This window comes from Lethenteron reissneri, chromosome 34 (assembly GCF_015708825.2).
Source record: "Lethenteron reissneri isolate LAM-NWPU_2019-01 chromosome 34, ASM1570882v1, whole genome shotgun sequence".
NCBI lineage: Eukaryota > Metazoa > Chordata > Hyperoartia > Petromyzontiformes > Petromyzontidae > Lethenteron > Lethenteron reissneri.
Genome location: NC_083812.1, coordinates 5,408,555 through 5,434,099, shown reverse-complemented (window position 1 = coordinate 5,434,099; position 25,545 = coordinate 5,408,555). Strand labels below are relative to the sequence as shown.

Sequence of the window (25,545 nt, the reverse complement as noted above, 5' to 3'; positions counted from 1 at the left end):
AGGCGGTCACGTGGCATCGCGCGGCGCTTTGGGATGCGCTTCTGCGGCCGTCTGGAACGCTCTTCCTTCCGATATTTCGGAAGCACGCTGGGAGCTGTGGCACTGTTTAAATCGTCGTCGAGATTGACAGACTCATTTCTTTGGAACTACGCGCGGTCGGCTACGTACGGTGCGAAATAAATTCAACATCCATGCATAATGGACCGTGACCGTCCGGGGTAACCCAATTCGCTGCTGTCACGAGTGACTTGCATGATACAGCGCCCACCGCGTGTTAATAACACGCATTTATGCCCTCTCTACTTACCCAGGAATGCCCATTATTTTCAACAGGATTTTACAATGGGATTGGTGTATTTTCTTCCTTTCAGTTCTACTCGAAGAGGCCCGACGCGCCTTTGCGTGGGATACACGGCCCCGGTGGAGGGTGGATTAGTGAGCGGGATCGGGGGAGGGGGGAGAGGCGTGATGACGTCAGCACGCACGAACCCGGCTCAACGCTGCGGGAATGCGGGTGACGTCGTCACGCAGGTGTGCGCGGTGACGTCACCACACCACGCTCTTTGCCCGCGCGCCATCCAGCCAGCAAAACTTAATAAAACGAATATGCTGTAATCAGTGCCGGATTAAGCTGCAGCATATGTTATAAAGAGGCCCTAAATTTAAAAAAAATACAAAAATATGTAAACACAAATATTTAACTCGCATAGTAAAGTAATTGCATGTTTTCATTTGCTATACAGCCATATAATATGACACATTTATAACCTTAAACACCCAGTCGTTCATAAAAGTTGAAGGCGGTATAGTACTATAGTAATAGAGAAAGTGCAGAATCACTGAACCGGAATTGATAGCTTGAACGCTTTTAGATGCGTACGAGTTATTTTATACACAGCGTATGTGTGTATTGAATTGCGAGCGCCCGTTAATGTTTTCCTATTCGTCTTGAGTAAAATTATTCCCCGCTAAAGCTCTAATTATTCAACGTTACGAATCTCTTAAAATTAACAGCTCGGAACACAGGGTAAACAAAGGCACTCTCCGTACAGCTTGTAATCGCGATAGTGACAGTTCGCACGCATTATCGTCTCTCATTCGCTTTCATTTGTAAAGCATCGGTTTCGTTAGCGTGACCATATAAATGCCCGTTTAATAACAACAACAGCAACAATAGCAATAAACCTATCGGCTGCTGGATGGCTTGAGGGGCGGGCGAAGGGCAAGAAGGGTTCGTATACACAGCAATGTTCGATTTGACGTCGCGAATAAGAAAGCGAGAGATGTGAGATGCGCGCGGAATGATCGCGGCACCAAAAATGCTCACCAATTATCCGCACTCACCGCCAGTTATTTGCTTGCGCGTCATGCTCAGCTCAAGACCCTTAACGCGTGCATTGTAATAATGTTAAGTTTCAGCCCTTTGTTAATGTACTGCTGGATTAAGGACTTCTCGACACGACGTATCGGCCCACTAGATGCGGTGGAGCCGTGTGTGGGGGGCTTTGTTTAACCATACTTCACCACGCTGGTTAGCGTGGTGAAGTGTGATCGGGATGCCCAGGACCCCGTTCGGATATCACTCGCCAACTGATGTGAAATGTGCGGTAGCCACTGCACCACCGCTCCCCCCTAGCTCCATACAGGATATATATATATATACTCTTAGTTCTTTCGGTAAAGTCACGTAGGTAAAACATTAATTAATAAAAATTAAACAATAAAAATCACGACTTTTCGGAGGCAACACAAGTCTCCGTCATCAGGTGGGACCGTCACAGCCAGATTTGCTGCATCACTTGATCACTTGATGCAGCAAATCTGGCTGTGACTGTCCCACCTGATGACGGAGACTTGTGTTGCCTCCGAAACGTCGTGATTTTTATTGTTTTATTTTTATCAATTTCATTTTTTACTACGTGACTTTACCTAAAGAACTAAGAGTATGAATCCTTGCAGTCACGAAAGCTTCAAATCTAGGATATATATACTACCCATATACACAGCTCACTTGTAACATCTATGAATATATATACATACACATCGCACTTTGAATCAATATCGTTCATATTTACAATGCACATACAATTTAAGCTGAGGTACTGTACTTTGATTTGCAAGTTAATGTCCTATAAATCCACATCCACTTGATCTTACACTATATAGGTTTATTGTATTAAGTGTAAACATGCGCTTACAATGGCTGGTGTGGTGTTGAATATTAACAAGGACCGCATGTAACTGTCTATAGATTATCGATAGGCATAGCTACGCCTTAAATTAATACAAACATAAAACGTGTAACCAACGCAATGTTAGATGTATTATAATAAATGGTACTCTATAGCCCTTGGGGTGTTGTGAAGTCAGGGGAAGGTTTCCCGGCACTAATTCAGGAATCGCTCGCCACTGATGTTAGCCGTTGGCCGGGAATCGAACTGAGGTTTTTTTTCTTTCACCCACGTCAGAGCAAAGTGCGCTAACCATTGCGCCACCGTTCAAACCACTCGCTTTACTCTCGTGGATTAATTTCAATGTACGCTTGTTATTTATTTTCTGAAACATATATGTACACGTTCACACGTAATATTAACATTATATATATTTTACACGTATAGTTGAAAATTTAGTGAGTGACTGATGTCAATTATAATCGCGCTCTAAACGGACTGAAAAGTAGGATTTGCCAGATACTTGAGTCTATGCTATAATTACAGTGACATCACAATTATAGAATTTCCTAATTCGGATCTCCCAAAACGCTACGTTTTAGAGATTGTTCGGTTTGACGAACATTTAAACAAAAAAATCGCCTCTCTATTAACGCAGACAGCGTCGATTGCTTAGCGCGCCACGTGCGAACGTGTTCAACAATCATCGGGTACGTGCAGCGTGTAACGAGTTGATTTGTATTTGAAATGGGGGGTACATTCACGGATCGTGATGAACACCAACAAACAGACACTCTCCATTATCGGTAAGCCAGGTGATTCGCCTTCCTCGTGGAGTTCGTTGGTCTGCACGGCGCACTGTGAGCTGCCAGCGGTGTTCGAATGGCGCTAAAAGACACGCGCGTTTCTCTCTGCCGTGATGTTCCCGTGCACTCTTGGGCAGTCGCCCGACCCATTCGTAGCCCGTCGGCCGCTTTGTTTAGGTTTAGGAGATGTTAACTACCTCGCCTTGTATGCATGAGGTTCGTGGGTTCGATTCTGACGCTACCGCCTGCTGTGTATTTGGAGTTTTCTTCTCTCTCTCATCATCATCACGGTGGCTAGGCGATGTTAACAACCTCGCCTGGTACGCATGAGGTCGTGGGTTCGATCCCGACCCTGACGCCTGCTGTATATTTGGAGTTTGCGTGTTCTCTCTTTCTCCGTGCATTTTTTCCAGTTCCTCTGGTTTTTTTCTCCTCCACGTTTAGAATCAAAATGCGATCAGAGTATTTGGCCGATATAAATGTCCACGTGATAAGCCACGGTGTTGACCTATCACTTGTGGCCAGATCGCTTCTGGAAAAAAAGCTATTTCGCTTAGTAGGGTCCTACCCGGTAAAATAAAAACAGGTTTGGCTTAGTTTTCACGGTTAGAAAGCAACGGCCGCCCTGGTTATTACAACAACAATAATAATCGTAGAGTACGCGTCCGTATGCCTCACAGTGGACACCAAAGATCCCTGTGACGTCATTGGCAAAGAGTCGGCTACTGTGTGAATGGCGTCAGGGTCTACATTTGGAAAATTACAAAATTAAAACCGCACGTAACTCAATTTGGATTATACGCATCATCATCAGCAGCAGCAGCAGCAGTAAACTGCCAGGCGATGGCCCAATGCCCCTATTGCAAGTGAGACTCCAACTTCGCCTGTCGGGTTCGCACCACCTGGCGACACAAACTCAATGTGCGTACGTGGAACTTGTATGTACGTATGTTGAACTTCTCTCGCACCGTACGTATCCAACCGTGCTCATCAACCAAGGTACCTCGCCAACCGACAATGCTATTTGATTCCACCTGGCGGCTATCGTCACCCGCAGCGCCGTGTCTCGTCACGTGGCCCAGTGCGTCCTCTTCGTCCACGTGGCTTCAGGTTGGAGTCAGGGTTCGCTTGGCGTGGCTGCATGAGCGTGCAAGTCGCCGCGCTCTTACATCCCTCTCTCTTCAGATCATAAAAAATAACGTCTCATTCAAGTAGCCGATTGCCGCTTCGCGTTGGTCGACTGCATGCCTTGTTTACGAGGTAAACACGATATGTATATAATGTTACGCAGGAACCACACAGGATAGCATTTCATAATTTATCTGTTATTACGCCTCCATAGACCGTGGGGGGTGGGCCCGCGCGTGGCATTCGCTTGTGAAATATTTGGGGGTTCTTGAACTGCGATCACTCGTACGATGTCGTTTAGGCGAGAGCCACCGCTGAATGGTGGTGGTGGTGGTGATGATATTGGAGGATATAATCGCAGCACAGCGGTTCGCGCACTTGCCTTGTGAACCTCTGAGACCTCGGTTCAATTCCCGGTCACGGCTAAAATTAACGGAGAGGGAAATTGGAACCGGTCGTGACTATTCCCACCACCCCCCTCCCACCCCTTCCCACCCCTCCCCCCGCCTTCACCAACCCGCACTGACCAACGTGGTGAAGTATGGTCAAAAAATTCCCACGCCGCGGTGATGATGATGATGATGACGATATTGACTGCCCGCTATGTCTGGGCTATATGGGTGTGTGCGTGCTGTAGTTCTCGATATCAACACAGATTCCACGCCGATTCAAAAACTCGCGCGACATCACACTGTGCAGCGTTACGATGTTTACGACGTCGTTATAATTAACAATAGAAATGTCGAACGATCGCGCAGGATACCAGCGACAAGATTCCTGTTTTAGGTGGCTTCCGCTGAACGTTGGGGACGTTTGCTCAAGTCCACTGATCGGCTTTCGCGCAGGGAGGAAAGCATTGAGAGCGAGAGAGAGATATACTCAATACCAGTCCCCTTGGCTATAACAATGAAGGGAATACCCCCCTACCCATATTGCAAGAATGCAATAGTACCAGAGACTCCACGGATTTGGTTATTCATTTGTCGAGGTTATCTAGGGATGCTGCTGCCGTGGTTATCACCCTGGACCTGTGATCCAGAGGTCGACCTCTTCGATTTAACCAGCTCGGCAGGTGACACAATATGGGCAAGTTTCTGAACCACACAGCCCCCCCTCCCCCTCCAGCCCCCCCCCCTCCAGCCCCCCCCCCCCCCTCCAGCCCCCCCCCCCCCCCTCCAGCCCCCAGCCCCTGTCAACCCAGCTGTACGGTGGGGTAAAGCGTGGGTACTTCCACCTTTTCTAAAGACGTCCTGGCCAGCGTGGTGGAAGAGTAGACCAAACACACTCTCGAGAGGCGGGTCACTCGAGATCCCACGAGTGCAGGGCCTTTCCGCCAACAAGTGGCGGCGTGAGCAAACTCTTTCAGGGCTGCGCCTCTATCTTAGTTTAGCAGTAGTCGGGTAGCCATCCACGTTGTCCTCTCTATACAGAGTAAGTGATGGCACTCTGCTTGGTGTATCGGGCCCAGCGCTCGCGTGTGCACGGCACGGCTGTCTGTACAAAGACACAGCTCCCCGTATAGCCTTGACAGACTGTTGGGGCAAGTGCTGTTAGCGAGCACCTATGAAAGCCGGCACGGCACACGAGGGGGTGGGTGGCCAGCAGCACGCCCGGCCGTCTTTGTCTCCCTAGTGGCGATGTTTACACACCGCACCTGGTACTCATTTTAGGTTCAGTCGACCTAAGGGAGGCCCAGGACCGGTCCACATGTTCGTCACCTATGTTTGGCCGTGAGCGGGAATCGAACTCGGGTCGCCAGGTGAGCGAGGTTCCGTAGACTAATGCTCCACGGATCGCTACACTACCGCTCCGCTGTTTGTACACGTGCGGTACACACCCACACACGCGCGCACGGCGAAATCACCGTCTAATCGAACGGTATACAGCTTGTGGCAGATGTATAAACATCACAGCACGCGAATATTGTTTTTTTTATTGACTTTCACAAAATGACTCTCCGTCCATCAAAGCCGGCAGCATCTTCTTCGGACGGGGAAAAATAATAATTCCGATTTTAAGCTTTCGTGACTGCAGGGATTCATCTTCTTGGTTCTTTCGGTAAAGTCACGTAGGAGGGAAATAATAAAAATAAAGCATAATAAAATAATTCTCACGACGTTTCGGCCACAACGCAATCAGCCGTCCTCAGGTGAAGAACAGGTCTGTCGGAAAGACGGACGGTGAAGAGCAGGTCTGTCGGAAAGACACTGCCTTTCCGACAGACCTGTTCTTCTTCACCTGAGGACGGCTGCTTGCGTTGTGGCCGAAACGTCGTGAGAATTATTTTATTATGTTTTTATTTTTATTATTTATTATTTCCCTTCTACGTGACTTTACCGAAAGAACCAATAAGATGAATCCATGCAGTCACGAAAGTTTTAAATCTAAATATAATTTTAATTTCTTTAATCTTTTATCTATCTACGTGACTTTACCGAAAGAACCAATAAGAAGATGAATTACGTGAAGATGCGCGCGCTTGACGCAGCACGACCAGCAGATGTCGCGTTGAATGTGCCGAAACGCTCAACGCCCGAGACCAACAGCTTCTTATTCCTCCACTTGTTACTATTATTATCACTGAGCTCGGCGGCTGATGCAGATGCGAGCGCATCGACTACAAATTCACATTCAGGCGGTCGAGCGGTCTGGGTGACCGCGATCGGACCACTACTGGAGAGTTTCTAATTTTTCATTTCATTACACGCTTTCATTTGACTCACTCTGTCTGTTGTCGTCGTTGTTGTCCTGTTGCATTAGGGGCCGTCCATAAATGACATCACGCGATTTTGGACGATTTTTTACCCCCCCCCCCCATCGTCACACGGCGTCACAAAAAGTCAGATCCCCCCCCGCTCGAATATGACGTCACAAAGCTCCCCCCCCCCAAAAAAAAAATAAAACATGCTTCAGATCACTTTAAACTTTTGTCATTGTAGTGCGTATTTAATGTGGCGCTGCACTCTGATGTTGTAGGAGAAAAAAATATATTAAAAAGTATATTTAATTAAGTAGAACGCATTGTCTACATTTATTTAAAGGTGTTCCTTTAAAACGCCACGCGGTCCGGAATTAGATTTTTCTTTCTTGAAAACTCATTCTCTTTTCGACCTTGTTGTTTTAGTGTTTGTGCGTGCGCGTTCAAATTGCTGTCCTTCTCATCGCACGGCCGATTAGCGCCGTTGGCGGTGCCTGGCTGTGTCGGGTGGTGGTGAGTTCACGACACAGTTATATTTACGCGACTGGATAATATTTGTCGCGAAAGCCTGCCACGTGTTCAAGTAGCCAACATGGTTTATGTATATATATGTGTAAAGCAGGTGTGCGCATAACTGTGCGCGTAACATTAATCGTTACCACGCGTTCATTAAGTGATTAATATTGCTATAGAAAATGAAACGTACGTGTTTATATTACTACTGCCGTATTCTTTAGATTATAAGCCATACATTATCTACCCCCCCCCTCTCTCTAATGCATGTTAAAGAGAAAGTTGAGCAGTCCGTCTTATAATCGGGTAGGTGTGTAGGTCACACTGTGAGTGCGTGTTTGTGTGACCAGATTAGTAAAACCTTGATAGAGACCGGGCACACACGTATACAGGTACGTCTTACTTACCGGAGCATGCTATTACCCAGAGAATACGGCTTATATATATATATACACACACATATTACCTTGCGACAATGCATCACACGCACAAGAACGCACGCAGCCAATGACTGACGTGGTGCCCCAAAAGTGCAATAAATCGTAAAATATTCGAATTACACGCGAGTCTCCCAAGTTTGGTTCCCACGGGGTCTGTAAATACACAATGGACTGTCCACTGCTCTGTAATTCCCTGGCAGGGACTGCCTCTAAAGTGGCCTAAATAGTCTATATTACCAACTCTGTAAATGCCGCTTGATAAAAATAAAATATTGGTCTGCAAAGCCAATACGTCCGATGGGACTATACAACATAACTTTTATGAACACGTGAAGAACAGAACGGAATTCCGCCTGCATAATATTTATATTGTTATTTTACGCACAACTCTCCACAACGGGCCGTAATGAATGCGTTCGCACCATTATGTGACGCACATTAGCAGATGGATTTGGGGTTTTTTGAGTCGCTTGTGGGATTTGTAATATGTTGGACGGCCAGAGACACGTGTATACGGTGTGTGTGCGCGTGCGTATTGGTGGCGAATGCGTACTTAATGTATCTTACTGGGATCCGTACTAATTTTAATACATATAATTATAATTTACACGCATGAAGCGCGTTACACACGGAGGTCGTAAGGCGCTGCACAGAGCTAAAAGCAATCGAGTAAATAACTCGCGCAGTTCTAAAACTGAACATAAACACGCAGGTTCATGATTTAACCACAGGTACAATTACATCACCACCACCCTCTCTACACTCCCAAAACACAATCAAATTAATCGGGAGAAAAGACCTTCAAGAAAAGAAATTCTTCAAGGCGGGATTTAAATTAACCAAGGGAACTCAGCAAATGGAATATTCGATGGAAGTGAATTCCACAGAAACACAGTGTCTCTGTGGTAGTGGCGGTGTGCGGATGACGATAGGAGCTCGCGAATAAACAGCCCTTGTCCCCGATGTTCTGAAAATGACTCCATGTATGTGAACGTGCCTAGGTATATGTTACCTTAATAGTGCGTATATGTGTGTCCTCGTGTGCAGCGTGTGCGTATGTGCGCATACGCACAAACCAGCGAGCCGAGTTCGATTTCCGCTCGCGGCCAACATCAGTGACGAATATCTGAACAGGTTCTGGGTCTCTCCTAGGTCGACTCAGCCTTAAACGAGTAGCCGGTCTGGTGTGTAACAAAGGCGATCGGGCATAGTCCTGGCGACACGTATCCTCACGCGCTTTGCCGGCTTCATAGGCGCTCGTTACGAACAATTGCGCCAAAAGTGTGAATGGCCACGCGGTGGATCTTTGTCTTTGTGTATTTAACACGTGTAAGCATGCATTACCATAGCATCTATCAGTCACATACTAGACCCATGAAAAAAACTAGACGGATTGAGCGACCCCCTGGGGAGTTGTTATAAAAAGCCCAAATGTATACATGGTTTTATGTTTACACGTAAGGATGTGTTTACATACGTTTATAAGCGTATCTTCCTTTACATTTTTACATACAATTATTATCATCATCTACATCGGACGATTCATTTTGAAGTGTCAATAAATGTGTTTGCGTGAGATCATGTGTATATATTTATATATTTAAAGAGTATACCGTTACTTCTGTGCACACACCGCAGAGAGAGAGATAAAAAACCATACATCATTAAATATGTAAACGTGAAACGAGGAGATGGAGCGATGAATTCAAGATCGCGTTCAAACGTACAAGTTCGAGCAAAAGCTATTTGTGAACACGCATTTCAGACGAATATTCCACCAAACAGAGAACGCGTGCATATCTGCCGAGGGGCTGATTTCTCGTTGTTTTCCCCTCGCCGCAGACAGGACCGTCTATAGGCGGCGGGGGTGCGAGGCCCGGGGCAAATCACGCACCGCGTGCCCCCCCCCGCCAAAGCCCGGGGCCCGGGGCGATCGCCCCTACTCGCCGTACCCTAGCGACGGCTCTGGCTGTAGCTAATGTCAGCTATAGGTGTCTAGACGTACGGCTGGATCGCGAGTGATGACGACGGAGTGGGGAGCCTTCATCCAGCAGTGGATGGACCATGACTCACGATGATGATGAATATGATGATGATTATGTTGATATAGTTAGATGCGGACAACTGCATATATAGTAACACGTCCTGACATTGATGTATACACAGCGTGAAGAAAACACGTAGGCTCGTGCACGTATATACCTACAGGTACACAACACGTACATGCGTGTCGATAAGTAACGTACAGAAAACGTAGGTCAAGCATAGAAACTGGTACGCACTCGTACCAGTAGCGTTCATAGCCGTGTACACGCATGCTCGTATATATACACACCGATAGATACGTAACTATATATATGTGCATACAAGCGTAGCGATAGCCAAACACATGCACCTGCGTATACGAACATACGTGTTCGCACATGTGCGCACATCCACAGAGTACTGGTAGATAATTGTGAACGATAATAAGGAACCCGCACACAACGCAACGCATTCGCCATACACACGCATCTACACACACGTGGGTCGTGCCCGTGTTTTGACGTGAGCCCCAGGGGTCGGCAAACCTGCATATCGCGACGTCATTCATCAAGGACCACCACCGTCTCTTGTATTCACCCACGCAGTGCATTGGCGCCTCTTGCAATATTGAGATGGGGGGGTGGGAGCGGTATTGGTTTGTAGCGAATTGGTCCTGAGTCTGAAGCTGAGATCCAGTGGACGGCACTTAGGCTGGCACCACGGCACCGGGTTTATGGGTAAGGACAGCGATAGGTATAAAAAAGGGGTAAACCCCTATTGTTATATTAGGGATAGAGTTGGGGGATAGGGTTATTGATAATAATGTGGTTGTGGTTCATGGGCTAGGGGTAAGGGTGACGATAGGGTTAGGGGTAGGGTTGGAATAGGGTTATCGACAGATGAGCTTATGAGTTATGGTTATGGATGAGGACAGGGTTATGGATAGGGGTTAGGGGTTGGGATCAGGATAGAGCTAGGGTTAAGGATAGGGATACGGGTTGGGATCAGGATAGGGTTAGTTATAGGGTAAATGATAGGGTTTAGTTATAGAGTTAAGGATAAGGTTAGGGATGGGCTGAGGGGGTAGGGTTATGTGTATGAGTTAGACGGTAGGGTTCGGGGTATGTTTCGCGATAGGGTTGTGGGTATGTTCGGGTTCGGGTAGTGGTATTGGGACTGCGGATAGACCTACCGGACTCAGAGCAGGACGACAGCTGCGTCATGCCGTCTGGCTCCATCCCCGCGTGCATCTGTCTTCGCCTTCCTCTTCTCGACTCTTTCCTCCTCCTGCTGCTGCTGCTCCTGCTGCTGCTGCTGCTGCTGCTCCTTGCTGCTGCTGCTGCTCTTCGGACGAGCACTAGAGTTGCAGATGCACAGAGAAGTGGCGCTCATAATTATCATCATCATCATCCTCGACTGTCGTCGTCGTCATTGTCATCATGCGAATACCAAACGCACAAGTGGAGAATAAAGACCTCTTTCTCTCTCTCTCTCTCTCGCTCTCTCCTTTGTGCGAACAACAACAAAAAAACCCCGCACCTCCGATTAGCACGGATGGCCACGTACGGTGCGAAAGAAGTTGGCCATACGGTACGGTACATACAGACAGACAACACCGAGCACAGAATGTAGCACCGCGACAAATCTTGATGTAAAGGCGAGCGTCTGCAAGTTCAACAACTCTTGGGCAAAGCAATTAAACTCAACTTTAGATTTTTTACCAACTAAGGCCCACTGAGCTACGCTGCTTATTTTTCACAAGCGACCTGGCTGTCAACAAATAATCGCTCAACGAAGTGGGCTCATCACGTGGAAATGTATAGCCGGCAACTACTCCAAAACGCATGTTTGTAAATGTGGAAGGGACCATCCCCCTCCCCCCCCCAATTGGATGGCCGAATCACTTAGAACTGGTTCTAAGAGTTGCTCTTTATTAGCCATACGAATGTATAATCGTTGTCATCATCACCATCAGGAGAGATTAGTGGTCGGTATAAAAATGCCTGTTCTTTATTTGGAGATTGAAAGTTCTCTTTCTGCCCGCGGTGGTCGCGGGGATTTCCTTTCCGGGTCCTGCAGTTGTGTCCTCCTCCTGTATGTACAAACATACGGACAGATTTTCTGTCTGCGACTATTAATTCCCACTGATAATATAAGCACTTGCGCCACCAGTCTATTCAAGGCTGCACGGGGGATCTTCGTCTTTGTTTCGATATATAACGATCCCCTTCATAGCCTTAACAGACTTTTTGGGTCGAGTGCTGTTAGCGAGCACCGTACTGAAAAACCGGCACGGCACACGAGGGCGTGTGGGTGGCCAGCACCATGCTCGACCGCCTTTGTCTCCCCAGTGCGATGCTTACACACCGCACCCGCAAACTCATTTGAGGCTGAGTCGACCTAGGGGAGGCCCAAGGAACGGTTCAGATAATCGTCACTGTGGGTGTTGGCCGTGAGCGGTGAATCGAACTCGGATCGCCAGGCTTCGTAGCGCAGCGTGCGAACCGTTGCGTCACACCACTACACACACACACTGCAGTATACATACACACACACACGCTACAGTATATACCGTGGTCTGTGATTGGTAAGGCGCGCGGGTTGGTTGTCTATGCCCATGCGTGCAGCACCAATGGCTCAGAATCCGTGTCTCTGGCGAGGTCTCGCGGTGGACACCTTGCCCCGCGCGAAAACGCAAAACCATTGCCTTCGGCCCGGGTTCTCACACCAATGTTCAACTCGTGCGCATGTTTTTTTCTGTGTTCACGGAGCGCTACGAAAAAACCCGCGTCCACCCCTGACACCACCACGACCACCACCACCACCACGCGGGTTTCACCTCCCCACCCACCAATCCACCCACCACCACCCCTCAATTAATGAAACCCGCGGTGGCGAGGCGGCTCGAGGCGGCCGGGCTCGGTGCTGGGCTCCCACCAAGATCCTCCCATCGGCGATGTGGTTTGCGACTCGCTTACACAGCGTTCGTCTCCAGCGGTGGTCTTATTGAGTCCGTACCGGGGTAGGGTGAGTGGGACATTTGTCGTCGTCTTTGTTTTGCGCGGACAGCGCTTGCCGCAGCGCGCACTGCGAGCGCTCGCCACAATGCGCTGTGCAGAGTTCTACCATGCCGGCCTATTTATATATTACATTTATATTTTATATATATTACATAGAGGGCAATATGGAATGGATTTCACTACGATTATAACCACAGATAAAGGCGCAGCTTCGGGAGTACGTTGAGGCTACACGGGGGGGTGTTGCCTGTGCCGTGGCTATGTATATGTGTGTATGTTTAATACGCAGGCATTCGCGACCGGTATCATCTATTAATATAAGTTTTTTTGGGGGGTTAGATCGCGTAAATATATAAATGTGTCGTTAAACCCGCCACCACTCGACACAGCCAACTAGTAAGGGTTGCCACGTAAACAGAACGTGGCCAATTCGTCACTAGTACAGCACTAGTGTGTAGTGTATTGTGTAGTGTATAGTGTAGTATGCTAGTGTAGTGTATAGTGTAGTGTATAGTGTAGTATGCTAGTGTAGTGTATAGTGTAGTGTATAGTAGTGTATAGTGTAGTGTATAGTGTAGTATGCTAGTGTATAGTATAGTGTAGTGTATAGTGTAGTATACTAGTACAGCACACCGGTGTGTCGGAGAGCCAAGCCACAACATTTACAATCTGAGTACGACGTTTCGCCAGTGATTACAACCAGCTTCATCAGGCGACAGCCAGAGTTGTGGAGAAGTCCACCTGTTTCGTTCCTCGTGTGTGTGTGTTGAACTTCTGTCGCACCGTACGTAGGCGATCGTGCTACTCCGACTGCCACGGTTTCGTGATCGCAGCACGCTTCCAAATCGGCGACCCGAATTCCGTTCCCGCTCACGGTCAACATCGATAACGAGCATCTGATAACCCAGCCTGGGCCTCCCCAAGGTAGACTCAGCCTTAAACGAGGACTTGGTACGGTACGGTGTGTAAATATGAGCACTGGGGAGACAAAGGCGGCCGAACGTGGGGCTGGCCACCCACACCCCCCCCCCCTCGTGGTGCCGTTCCGGCCTTCATACAGGTGCTCGCTAACAGCACTTGCCCGTCGAGTCTGCTAGGGGGTATTAGGGGTATCTTTGTCTTTGCATTCTCCGTTTTGTCAATGCACTGCTGTATGACGGCCTCTTTCCCCAACTCCTTGCGGATTTGTCATAAACGCTGATCATGAATCGTCTGAAAAGATCTTTAAGTTAAATAAACCCTCTAATGCAGGACGCTCCTGAATAAAGAGTCACATGACTGAGTGTGTGGCTCTCCTGGATACATAAATAAATAACGTCTCGCAGGCTTCTTCACCATACTTCACCACGCTGGTCGTCAGTGGGGCTTGGTGAAAGTGCTCCAATAGGCCCACATGTGGTGGTGGTGATGATGATGATCAGGGCCTAATCGTAGCTGGAGCTGTCCCGGGACTCAGCTCTGTTAAACGTTGACAGTAAAGAAAGTTGAAGACTGTGTTCCTAACTAGAGTGAAATTAAAGTGCTAGTTTGTAAATGAAGCAATACAAATTTATATTTTATATGACTGCAAATTGTTAATTAATTGCATAGTTCTCTCTTTGATATAACTGTTAATAAACGTATTTTATGTATACAGTATATCATTATCTGGGATTCTAGATTTGAAGCTTTCGTGACTGCAAGGATTCATACTCTTAGGTTTTTTCGGTAAAGTCACGTAGTTAAAAATAAATAATATAAATAAAATATTAAATCGCTGATTTTTTTATATTACTAATAATAGAAATACAATAAATAAATCACTGATTTATTCTTTTATTTCTATTATTATATTTATATTATTTTTGTAATAATAGAAATATAATAATACATCTGTGATTTATCGTTTTATTTCTATTATTGTTTTTATAATTTTTATTATTATTTTTTACCTACGTGACTTTACTCAAAGAACCTAAGAGTATTATCTGGGATACTCCGGTGTGCGCATAAACGCACGAATCTGGTAGAAATGTAACATATGCGTGCAGCATCCAGTACATGTGTGGTATCACCGTGAGCGAGGGGTCCAATACATTCTATAGATGTTCTAGAAGTGCTGGAAATATCTGACATCATATATCTGTCAATAAACTCGTGCTGCGCCGCGCGCGCCCGATGATTGTTGAACACGTCACCACGTGACGTCGTTTCCGTCACGTGGGACACTGAATCGGCTCTATGAGCGCAGACAGCGTTCATTGCGTGGCACGTCACGTGGAGACGCGTTTAACAACCATCGGGCGTGTGCAGCGTGAAACGAGTTAATTTTGCATTTTAATTGGTGGAGGAGATTGGAACAACGGGGCGTGGTGGTGGTGGGTCGGTAAGGAACCGAAGTTGGGGAAAACCCTCGTCGATGCGTTCGCTCGAAAAATCTCGAGCTAATAATCACCTACAAATAAATACACCGATCACAATCGTTGGAGGAGCAAACGATTCGCCTGCCGTGACATGGGACGCGCCTAAGCCCGATGGAAAGTCCGCGCTACCGGCTGCTGACTAACCCCCTGGATGAGTGGACATCCTGGAACGACAATCAATAAATACGCAGCGCTGTTTCGTCGCAGCAGAAGCAGCGACGTCTCTGCCGTGGCGAGGAGCAGTGGAGCAAGTCGCGACAAACCGCACAACCTCAACAAACGTCGCATGGCGTCGAGGGGGATGGCGAAGGACATCGTCTTCGCTATCGATGCCCGTGTTGAGTTTGCGTTGGTGGTTGTGGCTTTGCGCGCTGCCGCTAACGCCACATCGCGAAGAAACAAACAAAAACGATTTTTCTTGTGTTCGATAGCACGCTCGTCTCTCTCCACGCTCCTCATCTCTCTCCACGCTCATCTCTCTCCCCTTTCAACTCTCTCCACATTCAACTCTCTCCACGCTCATCTCTCTCCACATTAATCTCTCTCCACACTCATCTCTCTCCCCTTTCAACTCTCTCCACGCTCATCTCTTTCCACACTCATCTCTCTCCACGCTCAACTCTCTCCACACTCATCTCTCTCCACGCTCCTCATCTCTCTCCATGCTCAACTCTCTCCCCTTTCAACTCTCTCCACATTCAACTCTCTCCACGCTCATCTCTCTCCACGCTCATCTCTCTCCCCTTTCAACTCTCTCCACGCTCATCTCTCTCCACGCTCAACTCTCTCCCCTTTCATCTCTCTCCACGCTCCTCATCTCTCTCCCCTTTCAACTCTCTCCACGCTCATCTCTCTGTCTCTCTGCTCAGTGCCTCGCGGCTCGCGAGCAAAACATTCTAAACTCACCGGTGGCCGGCGTGGTCATGCGTTTGCATGCAAATCGCGGGATTAGCGCTTAATTGAGACGTGCTGCGAGCTAATATTCCCCAGCGCTATCGAGGGCTTTCCCTCCCGTTATTAGCATTCGGCCGGGGGGGGGGGGGTCGCGAATTTGCCCCTCGCGGGCGGCTGATTGAAGCTTAGCGAGGCTATTACGATCGGGCTGAGAAGCTGAGAAGACTGCCCCGGAAACAGCGCGCTCGCACAGGAAGGCGGTGGCTGGCGTGGCGGTGGCAGGAAGCGGTGTCGATGATGATGATGGTGATCGTCAGTTTAACACGGAGGCTTTCGCGACCAATATGATCCGTGATAAAGGTTTTTGTGTTTTTGGGTTAGATCGCGTAAATCTATAAATGTGTCGTTAAAAACCCGCCACCCTTACTAGTTGGCTGTGTCGGGTGGTGGCGGGTTTTGACGACACATTTATAGATTTACGCGATCTAACCCCCCCCCAAAAAAACCTCTATTATGGATGATGATGCTGATGATGTGTGTCGCATGTGCAAGCGGTTGGCGCGCTGCGCTGTGGACCCGGCAAGCCGAGTTCGATTCACCACTCACTGCCAGCACCCAGCGACGATTATCTGAACCGGTCCTGGGGCCTCCCCTAGGTCGACTCCGCCTCAAATGTGTAAACATCGCCACTCGGGAGACAAAGGCATCCGGGCGTGGTGCTGGCCAACGACCTTCTCGTTTGCCGTTTACGGCCTTCAGAGGTGGCCGCTGACAACACTTGCCCTAAAAGTCTGCCGAGGCTATATGGGGGATCTTTGTCTTTGTATTGCATGCGCAGAGTGGTGGCGCAGCAGTTAGCGCACTGTGCAACGAACCCCCCCCCCCCCCTGGCCAACGGAGTTCCTTTGATTTGCGGAGATGACGAATCGTGAGTGGCGATGTCTGCGGTGTCGGTTTTGAAGTAGAGTGAAGTAGAGTGAAGTGGAGTGAAGTGGAGTGAAGTACAGTCTATTGAAGTGAAGTGGAGTGAAGTAGAGTGGAGTGGAGTGAAGTAGAGTGGAGTGGAGTGAAGTAGAGTCTATTGAAGTAGAGTGAAGTAGAGTGGAGTGAAGTAGAGTATATTGAAGTAGAGTGGAGTAGAGCGAAGTGAATTCGAGTGAAGTGGAGTGAAGTGAAGTGGAGTCTATTGAAGTAGAGTCTCTTGAAGTAGAATGAAGTAGAGTGGAGTGGAGTCTATTGAAGTAGAGTGGAGTAGAGTGAAGTGAAGCGGAGTGGAGTCTATTGGAGTGGAGTGGAGTGAAGTAGAGTGAAGTGGAATAAAGTGGAGTGAAGTAGAGTGGAGTGAAGTAGAGTCTATTGAAGTAGAGTGAAGTGAAGTGGAGTGGAGTGAAGTGAAGTAGAGTCTATTGCAGTGAAGTGGAGTGGAGTGAAGTAGAGTCTATTGAGGTAGAGTGAAGTGGAGTGAAGTGGATTGAAGTGGAGTGAAGTAGAGTCTATTGAAGTAGAGTCTATTGAAGTAGAGTGAAGTGGAGTGAAGTGGAGTGGAGTGAAGTAGAGTCTATTGAGGTAGAGTGAAGTGGAGTGAAGTGGATTGAAGTGGAGTGAAGTAGAGTCTATTGAAGTAGAGTCTATTGAAGTAGAGTGAAGTGGAGTGAAGTGGAGTGGAGTGAAGTAGAGTCTATTGAAGTAGAGTCTATTGAAGTAGAGTGGAGTGGAGTGAAGTGGAGTGAAGTATGAGTGAAGTAGAGTCTATTGAAGTAGAGTGAAGTGGAGTGAAGTGAAGTGAAGTAGAGTGAAGTGAAACCCCCATGACCAACAAACCGCGTTGGGGAAGCCTTTAGCCTGCGATGGACTGACACGCACGGGACGTAAATTATCATAACCAGTGGACATCTGTGAAACACAAACATCACTTTGTAGCTCATCGGATGCCTGCAGTGTTCATGAATATTCTGGTTTCGATCATCGCAGTAGTTTATCGATACGCGAGGTTCTGTGCTACGCACCCGGGGACCTCAGTTCGATCCCCGGCAAAGGTTTCGTATTCGTTTATTTCAGCAGGAAGGGCTCAGTGAGCTTCGAGCCTCTGTTATTTCACGGGCGGTACAGATGCTACTTAACTGCACGGTGCAGAATCGTAGTTAAAGTCACCGTTACATATGTCCAGATACAATGGCCAGCCATCAGTGACGACTGGTATCTGAATCAGTCTTGAAACTCCCTCGAGGTCGATTCAGCATTAAACGAATTCCTAGTGCGATGTGTAAACATCAACCCTGTATATATGTGCAGTATGTGTACAGTTAGTTGATGTGTATGGATGCGTTTTGGCATATGTACCTGCAGTATAGTAAAAAATATACGCGGTACAATTTACATCTAATTAACACGATGCAATGTGCACGTGCACACGAAAGCGGACCGCGTGTAGCGCGTGTATTCTTCCTATTTTTGTTTGGCAAAAACAAATTCGCGCGACGTGAACAAACGTTACGCAAAGAGAGTAAATTAATCGTCTTCAACATCCATGAGCAATCCACTGCTGGATGAAGGCCCCAGCCCTCCCCCCCCTCTCAAGTTAATCGCCGTGTTCACAATGAACGCGTTTTCTCGGTGCGATTACACACCACGCTGCGTTCATTGACGCAGCGTAGATACGCATGCCCCTAATAGTATGCGTGTGTATAGGCTGCGTGCTGATGTTGTTGTTGTTAATTGGTTTTTTTACCCTTCTATCTGGCAACAAAACTGACACCTTTTTTTTACAAGGAGTCATGTTTACATAGACCACAATACCTGCAGTCATAATGCAAACAAAAAATATAACTCTGATAATATGCACTGTCCTTGAAGTTGATTGGTCCACACCCGAGACAGCTTTCCTTAGAGCCTAGTCTCACGTGGGTTGGACCAGATGACGCTAAAAGGCGCACAACTCAAAGACAATGCACCATCAGAGTATGAGAGCTCGGAGTAAGCATTTACACCATTGGAACCTCATTTGCCAGTAAAAAATATGATAATTGGTTTTTTACCCTTCTATCTGGCAACAAAACTGACACCTTTTTTACAAGGAGTCATGTTGTTGCCAGATAGAAGGGTAAAAAACCAATTATCATATGTTTTACTGGCAAATGAGGTTCCAATGGTGTTGTTGTTGTTGACGTAACTCCGTTACTGCTTGTTGAGTTCAGTTTCTTGTCCTTCCCCGCACCTCCGATGAACACGGTTCGGCTAGGTACGGCGCGAAAGAAGTTCAACGTACACGCGCACTTTCATAGATTAGCGAGATTTTTTGTCTGTTAAAGTCACACTTTAGGTACGCCGACTGAACGACCTGGTGACATCGCTGCAGTAACCGCTCAATGCTGCCTACGACACGGATGAGTTATGACCCGGATGAGTTATTTGCTGCTACTGCTGCTGCTGCTGCGTTTGGCAGTGGTGCACAACCACGATACACAACAACAACAACAACCGCACGACACATTCGTCAAAAACACCACTACGCGCTCGTGTGTGTCCGTTACAGGATAACAATATATAATAGGTGACGTTTCGGGCTATGGTCCTTCTTCACGGCACAGGCGTTAACAGAGAGAGGGCAACTCTCTCGACGTGTGCTCGACCACGGTGGAGCAAGACACGCCGCAGTGGCGTCACTGAACAGCTACAACGGCGATTCCTGAACATTGTGAACTCTTTGTAAAATCTCCTCCTCCTTATTCTCATTCTTCTTCTTCTCATTAACGAAGTCGATCAAACCCGGGCAGCCCTCGCAAGCACGTGGCCAGGTCGCGCCGCGGCTGCAAAGACACGAGCCGGCGTTGGAGGTACAAGTCCGTGTTGGTCGAAAGTCGAAATTGCAACGTTCCTCACCTCCCACCACGACCACCACCACCAGCACCACCAGCAGCACCACTAGCACCACCAGTACCACCACGTGCCGGCAAGAGACGTCCACGTCTGTCGGCAGGGCGAGCCGCGCAGCCAGCGGCGATCTTATTAACAACGCGCGGCATCTTGACATTGGGTACAAGGCTGATGAATTTTTTTTAAATGCTAAAAAAAATTATCTAGATTATGAGTTGTTATTTTTTCTTCTTCTTGGTTCTTTCGGTAAAGTCACGTAGAAGGGAAATAATAGAATAATAAAATGTAAAACATAAAATAATTTCTGACGCTGTCTTTCCGACAGCCCTGTTCTTCACCTGAGGACGGCTGCTTGCGTTGTAGCCGAAAAGTCGTGAGAATTTTATTTTATGATGTTTAATTTTATTATTTTATTATTTCCCTTCTACGTGACTTTACCGAAATAACCAAGAAGATGAATCCCTGCAGTCACGAAAGCTTCAAATCGAAAAAGTTGTTATTTTTTATTTCGCTAGATATTTATCACCCCCCAACCCACCCACCCACCACCGTTGAGAATGCCTCTGAATTTCAAGACTCTCTTTCAGAATGACTAAAACCCTTCTTGAGATGCGTTTACAATACACGTGGGTTTTAGTGTTTTCTTATTTACTCCTAATGTTATGATAATGATACAGTAATAACAACAATCCACTGTTGGATTGTCCGTAACCACCACGGTGGTTACGGAGGCCGCTGATATTGGCCATGACCGGGAATTGAACTCAGGATTACCGGGTTCATAGCTCGATGAATTGACCAATATTGCACAGCTCCAGCAAGATGATAATAATATACATACACAGTTTAATCAAGAAAGCCTCAATTAATCTTAAAGATTATTTTTCAGTTTGGTCTCTGCGCGTATGTTGCTGTTAAATTTCGATTTAAAGCGTTCGTGACTGCAGGGATTCATCTTCTTGGTTCTTTCGGTAAAGTCACGTAGAAGGGAAATAATAAAATAATAAAAATATAACATAATAAAATAATTCTCACGACGTTTCGACCACAACGCAAGCAGCCGTCCTCAGGTGAAAAACAGGTCTGTCGGAAAGACAGCGTCTGAACTCAGACAGCGTCTGAACTCATTCAGACGCTGTCTTTCCGACAGACCTGTTTTTCACCTGAGGACGGCTGCTTGCGTTGTGGCCGAAACGTCGTGAGAATTATTTTAATATGTTTTATTTTTATTATTTTATTATTTCCCTATGTTGCTGTTGTTTGCTTCCAAGATGTTGATCAGAATAACAAGTGCTTCATAATATCTTCCCATGCCGTATCTGTCATAGGGACGGGGGGGGGGGGGGTTGATGTTTGACCATACTTCACCACGCTGGTCCAGGCGTGTTGGTAAAGGTGGGCGGAATTGGGGGACAGCCAAGAACCGGTTCAGATACCCACTCGCCACGCGATATAAGCCGGTGCCGGGGATTGAACTTCGGTGGGCGAGTTCTGAGGGCAGTGCGCTGCACCTGGCACCAGCACCGCTCACCGCCACGTTACATCTTAATTGCACGATAATGAGAGGAGCAAATGATGGCTTCTCTCAGCTGACGAATGTATCTATGTATGCCTGTATATATACTCGATATAGTGTGTATACTCAGTGCTTCGTTTCAAGCGGAATGCTGCTTCAGGTATTCGTTTGACAAGCCACATCCATCTCGCATTATTTTGCATCGAATGTTTTAGACACCTGCTCATAGTATCATGTACATAAAGTGCGAATAATTGTGAAATTCCTATTACTGCATTATGGATAGGCGTAACTTTAACTCCAGTGGTCGCGCCTTACAGCAGTAATCCATAACTCCAAGACAGCCTAGCAACGTTCCTGAATTAAACATATTTTACAAAAACATCGAGGAAGAAATTAAACATTGCGCATAAAATATCCCGACATATATAATGAACTGCAAGGTGGATAGACCCACGCACGTATGTATGCATCTCGGAAAATGGGCAGCCGAACGTGTGTGTGTGTATGTGTGTGTGTGCATGTGTGTGTGTGCATGTGTGTATCTTTGTGTGTGTGTGCATTAATTGCGGTAGTCTAGCGGTTAGCGCGCTGCGCTATGAACCCGGCGACCCGGGTTCGATTTCCGCTCACGGCCAACACCAGTGACGATTATCTGAACCGGTCCTGGGCCTCCCCTAGGTCGACTCAGCCTCAAATGGGTCCCTGGTTACTGGGGAGACAAAGGCGGTCGGGGGTGGTGCTGGCCACACACCCCCTCGTGTACCGTTCCGGCCTTCATATGTGCTCGCTAACAGCACTTGCCCCTACAGTCTGTCAAGGCTATACGGGGGATCTTTATCTTTGTATAAATTGAGAGCGGTGGTGCAGCGGTGAGTGCGCTGGGTGACCCGGGTTCGATTCCCGCTCACGGCCAGCACCAGTGACATTATCTGTACCCGGTCTTGGGCCTCCACTAGGTCGACTCAGCCTCAAATGACGACTACCTGGTGCGGTGTGTAAACATCGCCATTGGGGAGACAAAGGCGGTCGGGCGTAGTGCTGGCCACCTAACCTCCCCCCCCCCACCCCTCCGTGTGCCGTGCCGGCCTTAATAGGTACTCGCTAACACCACTTGCCCCGGCAGTCTGTTGAAGGCTATACGGGGGATCTTTGTCTCCCTTGCTGTTAATTGAGAAACTCATCCCGCGACACTTTGCCGAGAGCGTCGCTGGCTGATGTTCAGGGGGCTATTTACGTCGCCTCGGCCCAGCATTAATTTATACTCGAGTCGCAATGCTGCAAGGCAATATATAAATAGTGGTGACAGTGTGGAGTCAAGTACTGCAATAAGTGTGAGTGTGTGTGTGCACGCGTGTTTAATTGAGACGTAGACGCCTCGCCGATATTGAATCACCTTTAATCGTTCGCCGCGCACACACGCGCACAGACACATGTACAGGTCCCGCGTATAGACTTTCACAGGTTGGTGAGTGCAAGTGCTGCTTGCGGAGCGCCTTATTAAGGCCGGCAACGGCACACTGGGGGGGGTGTGTGGGGGGGGGGGTGGTGGTGACCAGCATCGCACCAATCCGTCTTTGTCTCTCCAGTTGCTCCAGGTACTCGTTTTGAGGCCGAGTCGGCCTAGGAGAGGCCCAGCACCGGTTGAAATATCAATGTACTCGGGGAGGCGCCCGGTTCGTAGCGCAGTGCGCTAACTACTGCGCCACCGCTCCCCACACACACTCACATGCACGCACGGTGTACGCTGTGCTCACAACATCGAGCAGTGCCTTGTGCAATTGTTGTCATCATCATCGGCTTTACTCAATGCGCCGCTGGATGAAGCCCGCGTCTTGTCGGTCATGGGGGTCGTTTGACCATACTTCACCACGCTGGTCAATTGCTGTGTCGGTGAGGCGGAGGGCCCTTGACCCGGTTCAGATTCAATCACTTGCCACTGACGATACCCGTGGCCGGGTATCCAACTGATGTCTCTGTGTTCAGGGTGTGCCCAGCTTTCATTCCCCTCCCATCGTGCAATTGCAATTGCCCCGCCCCTACTGGACATCTGCGAAAAAAAACTTTATATCTCATCGGATTCCTCCAGTATAAATAAAGATTTTGATTCATTGATTATCCCCGTCGTTTTGCATTTTCGCTGAAGTCCTCAATGGGGAACACGGCCGCTTTCCATAACGAGCATCGCGGCTGAAGAAATCAACAACCTAATTGTATATTCGTCTCAAGTATCACGCATTCACACGTCTAGGTCCCCGTTGAATATATAATTATTCAACGGTGAACCTTGATGTGTGAATTATCATTATAATTAATTACTTAATTAAATTCAGTTATTACAGATTCCCCCACGGTAATGTTGAGTCTCAGAGGTACAGCCAGGCGCTACTCTGCAAAATGCAGCTGCTTGATAAATACATTGGCTATACCTTTTAAAATATAATCAAACTGATGCGACTAATTAATTTGATTATTTTAGGAGCGAGTCAATAAATGCGTGACATTAATTTAGATACTATGCAATTAATTACGTTACATGTACCGTGTATCTATATATACACGTAAATAGTCTGGGTGGAGCGATGGCGGAGTGGTTAGCCCACTGCGCTATGAATCCGGCTAACATCAGTGGCGAGTCATTGCGTGAACCATTCTCCTGGCTCCTGCTATACCAACCCGCCACTGACCATTGTGGTGAAGTATGGTCAAACGACCTCCGGCGTTGTAATACGGTGGGGTTTTTTTTCTGGAAGATTTGCTGGTTTATCCAGGATGTTTCTGTTGAGCGTCGTCGCTTTAAGATGTTCTTTGTTCATATTTTGTTTGTTGCGGTTGCACCCGACTCAAGAGCCGCATGCATGGCTCACAGGGCTATACCTAATAAATGAAACTTGAAAAACTTGAAAACAGCGTGGGGAGGAAGCCTTCATCCAGCGGTTGATTGATAATAGGCCGCGCAGATATTTACATTTGACAGACACCACTAATACTTAACGAGCGTGAAATATCAAATTATAAAACTGGCCAAATACACCGATTCAGGATTAGCGAGGTTCATAGATGAAGGAAATTATAATGATTATCGTTAATGTTATATTAATCGGGCACAGCTGTACAGGTAGGGATCCAGGTATGTGAATCCTTTTAAATAATTGTTTCCGTCTATGGGGGACAAAAATAGCCTTTTCGCTCATCGGATTTCTCCGGTATAAATAATGGTTCTGACTCTCATGGTATCGTGGGAGGAGTGATGGCCCAGTGCTTGGCTCTGTTGAACATTGCAACCTGAGCTCGATTCTTGGCCGCGATGGAGGTCCCATCACTTGGCCCAACCAGTGCGTCGAAGTGTGGCAAGACAGCCCCAATAGCCGAGATGACGCGTGGGAGGCCTTAATCGTAACAAATAAATTGACAAATGACTGTCAATTATTTTGTTATTTGACAATACAAAAATATATATACACACTATTATGGTTCTGTGATTGCACGTGCATTGTTAAACGCGCACGCGTGTCGCGTAGGTTTAGCGATTGTTGTAGGAATCGGCTATTGCTGCCCTATTCTCCGCAAGTATTCGACGCTTTGGAAAATAAGACGCAAACCAAACTTGCATTTGGCGGCAATGCAATTTACATAAGTCGAGACAGACACAGACAGCGCGCGCCTATCGGATCTAAAGATGCACACCCAGCGTTTGCTTTAAATCCAGGGGGGGGGGGAAGGTGCGTCTAATAACACTGGTCAACACACTTTTTCTGGCATAAGGTATTCCAACGGTTTTAATGTAATTTTGGGGTGCTGATTCCAAATCTGGCATCAGTTTTTGTCTATCACATCAGGGTTTTGAGATATCAAATATTGCATTTTCAATAAAAAAAACTGCAGAAGAAAAATATTAAATAAATGTTGATATCTACATAAAATTATATTATAAACACACTATCCTAAAATACAGCACCATATTTTAACACTAAAGCAGTCACTGACTTGCAACAACTTGCAATTATAAGTGACAGAGTTATTTTCGGGTAAAATCAATGAAAATGGGGTATGCCTATA

The 25,545-nt window shown here is 47.3% G+C and overlaps 1 protein-coding gene across 1 annotated transcript in view; it reads right to left on the bottom strand.

Moving 5' to 3' along the window:
* Positions 1-25,545, bottom strand: part of LOC133350584 (pituitary homeobox 2-like) — a 65,785-nt gene that overhangs the window by 38,195 nt on the left and 2,045 nt on the right. The window contains exon 2 of the mRNA XM_061565073.1: positions 10,974-11,138. Coding sequence (XP_061421057.1) covers positions 10,974-11,031 — 58 coding nt within the window. The 5' untranslated portion in view covers positions 11,032-11,138. The remainder of the gene's footprint in view (positions 1-10,973; positions 11,139-25,545) is intronic.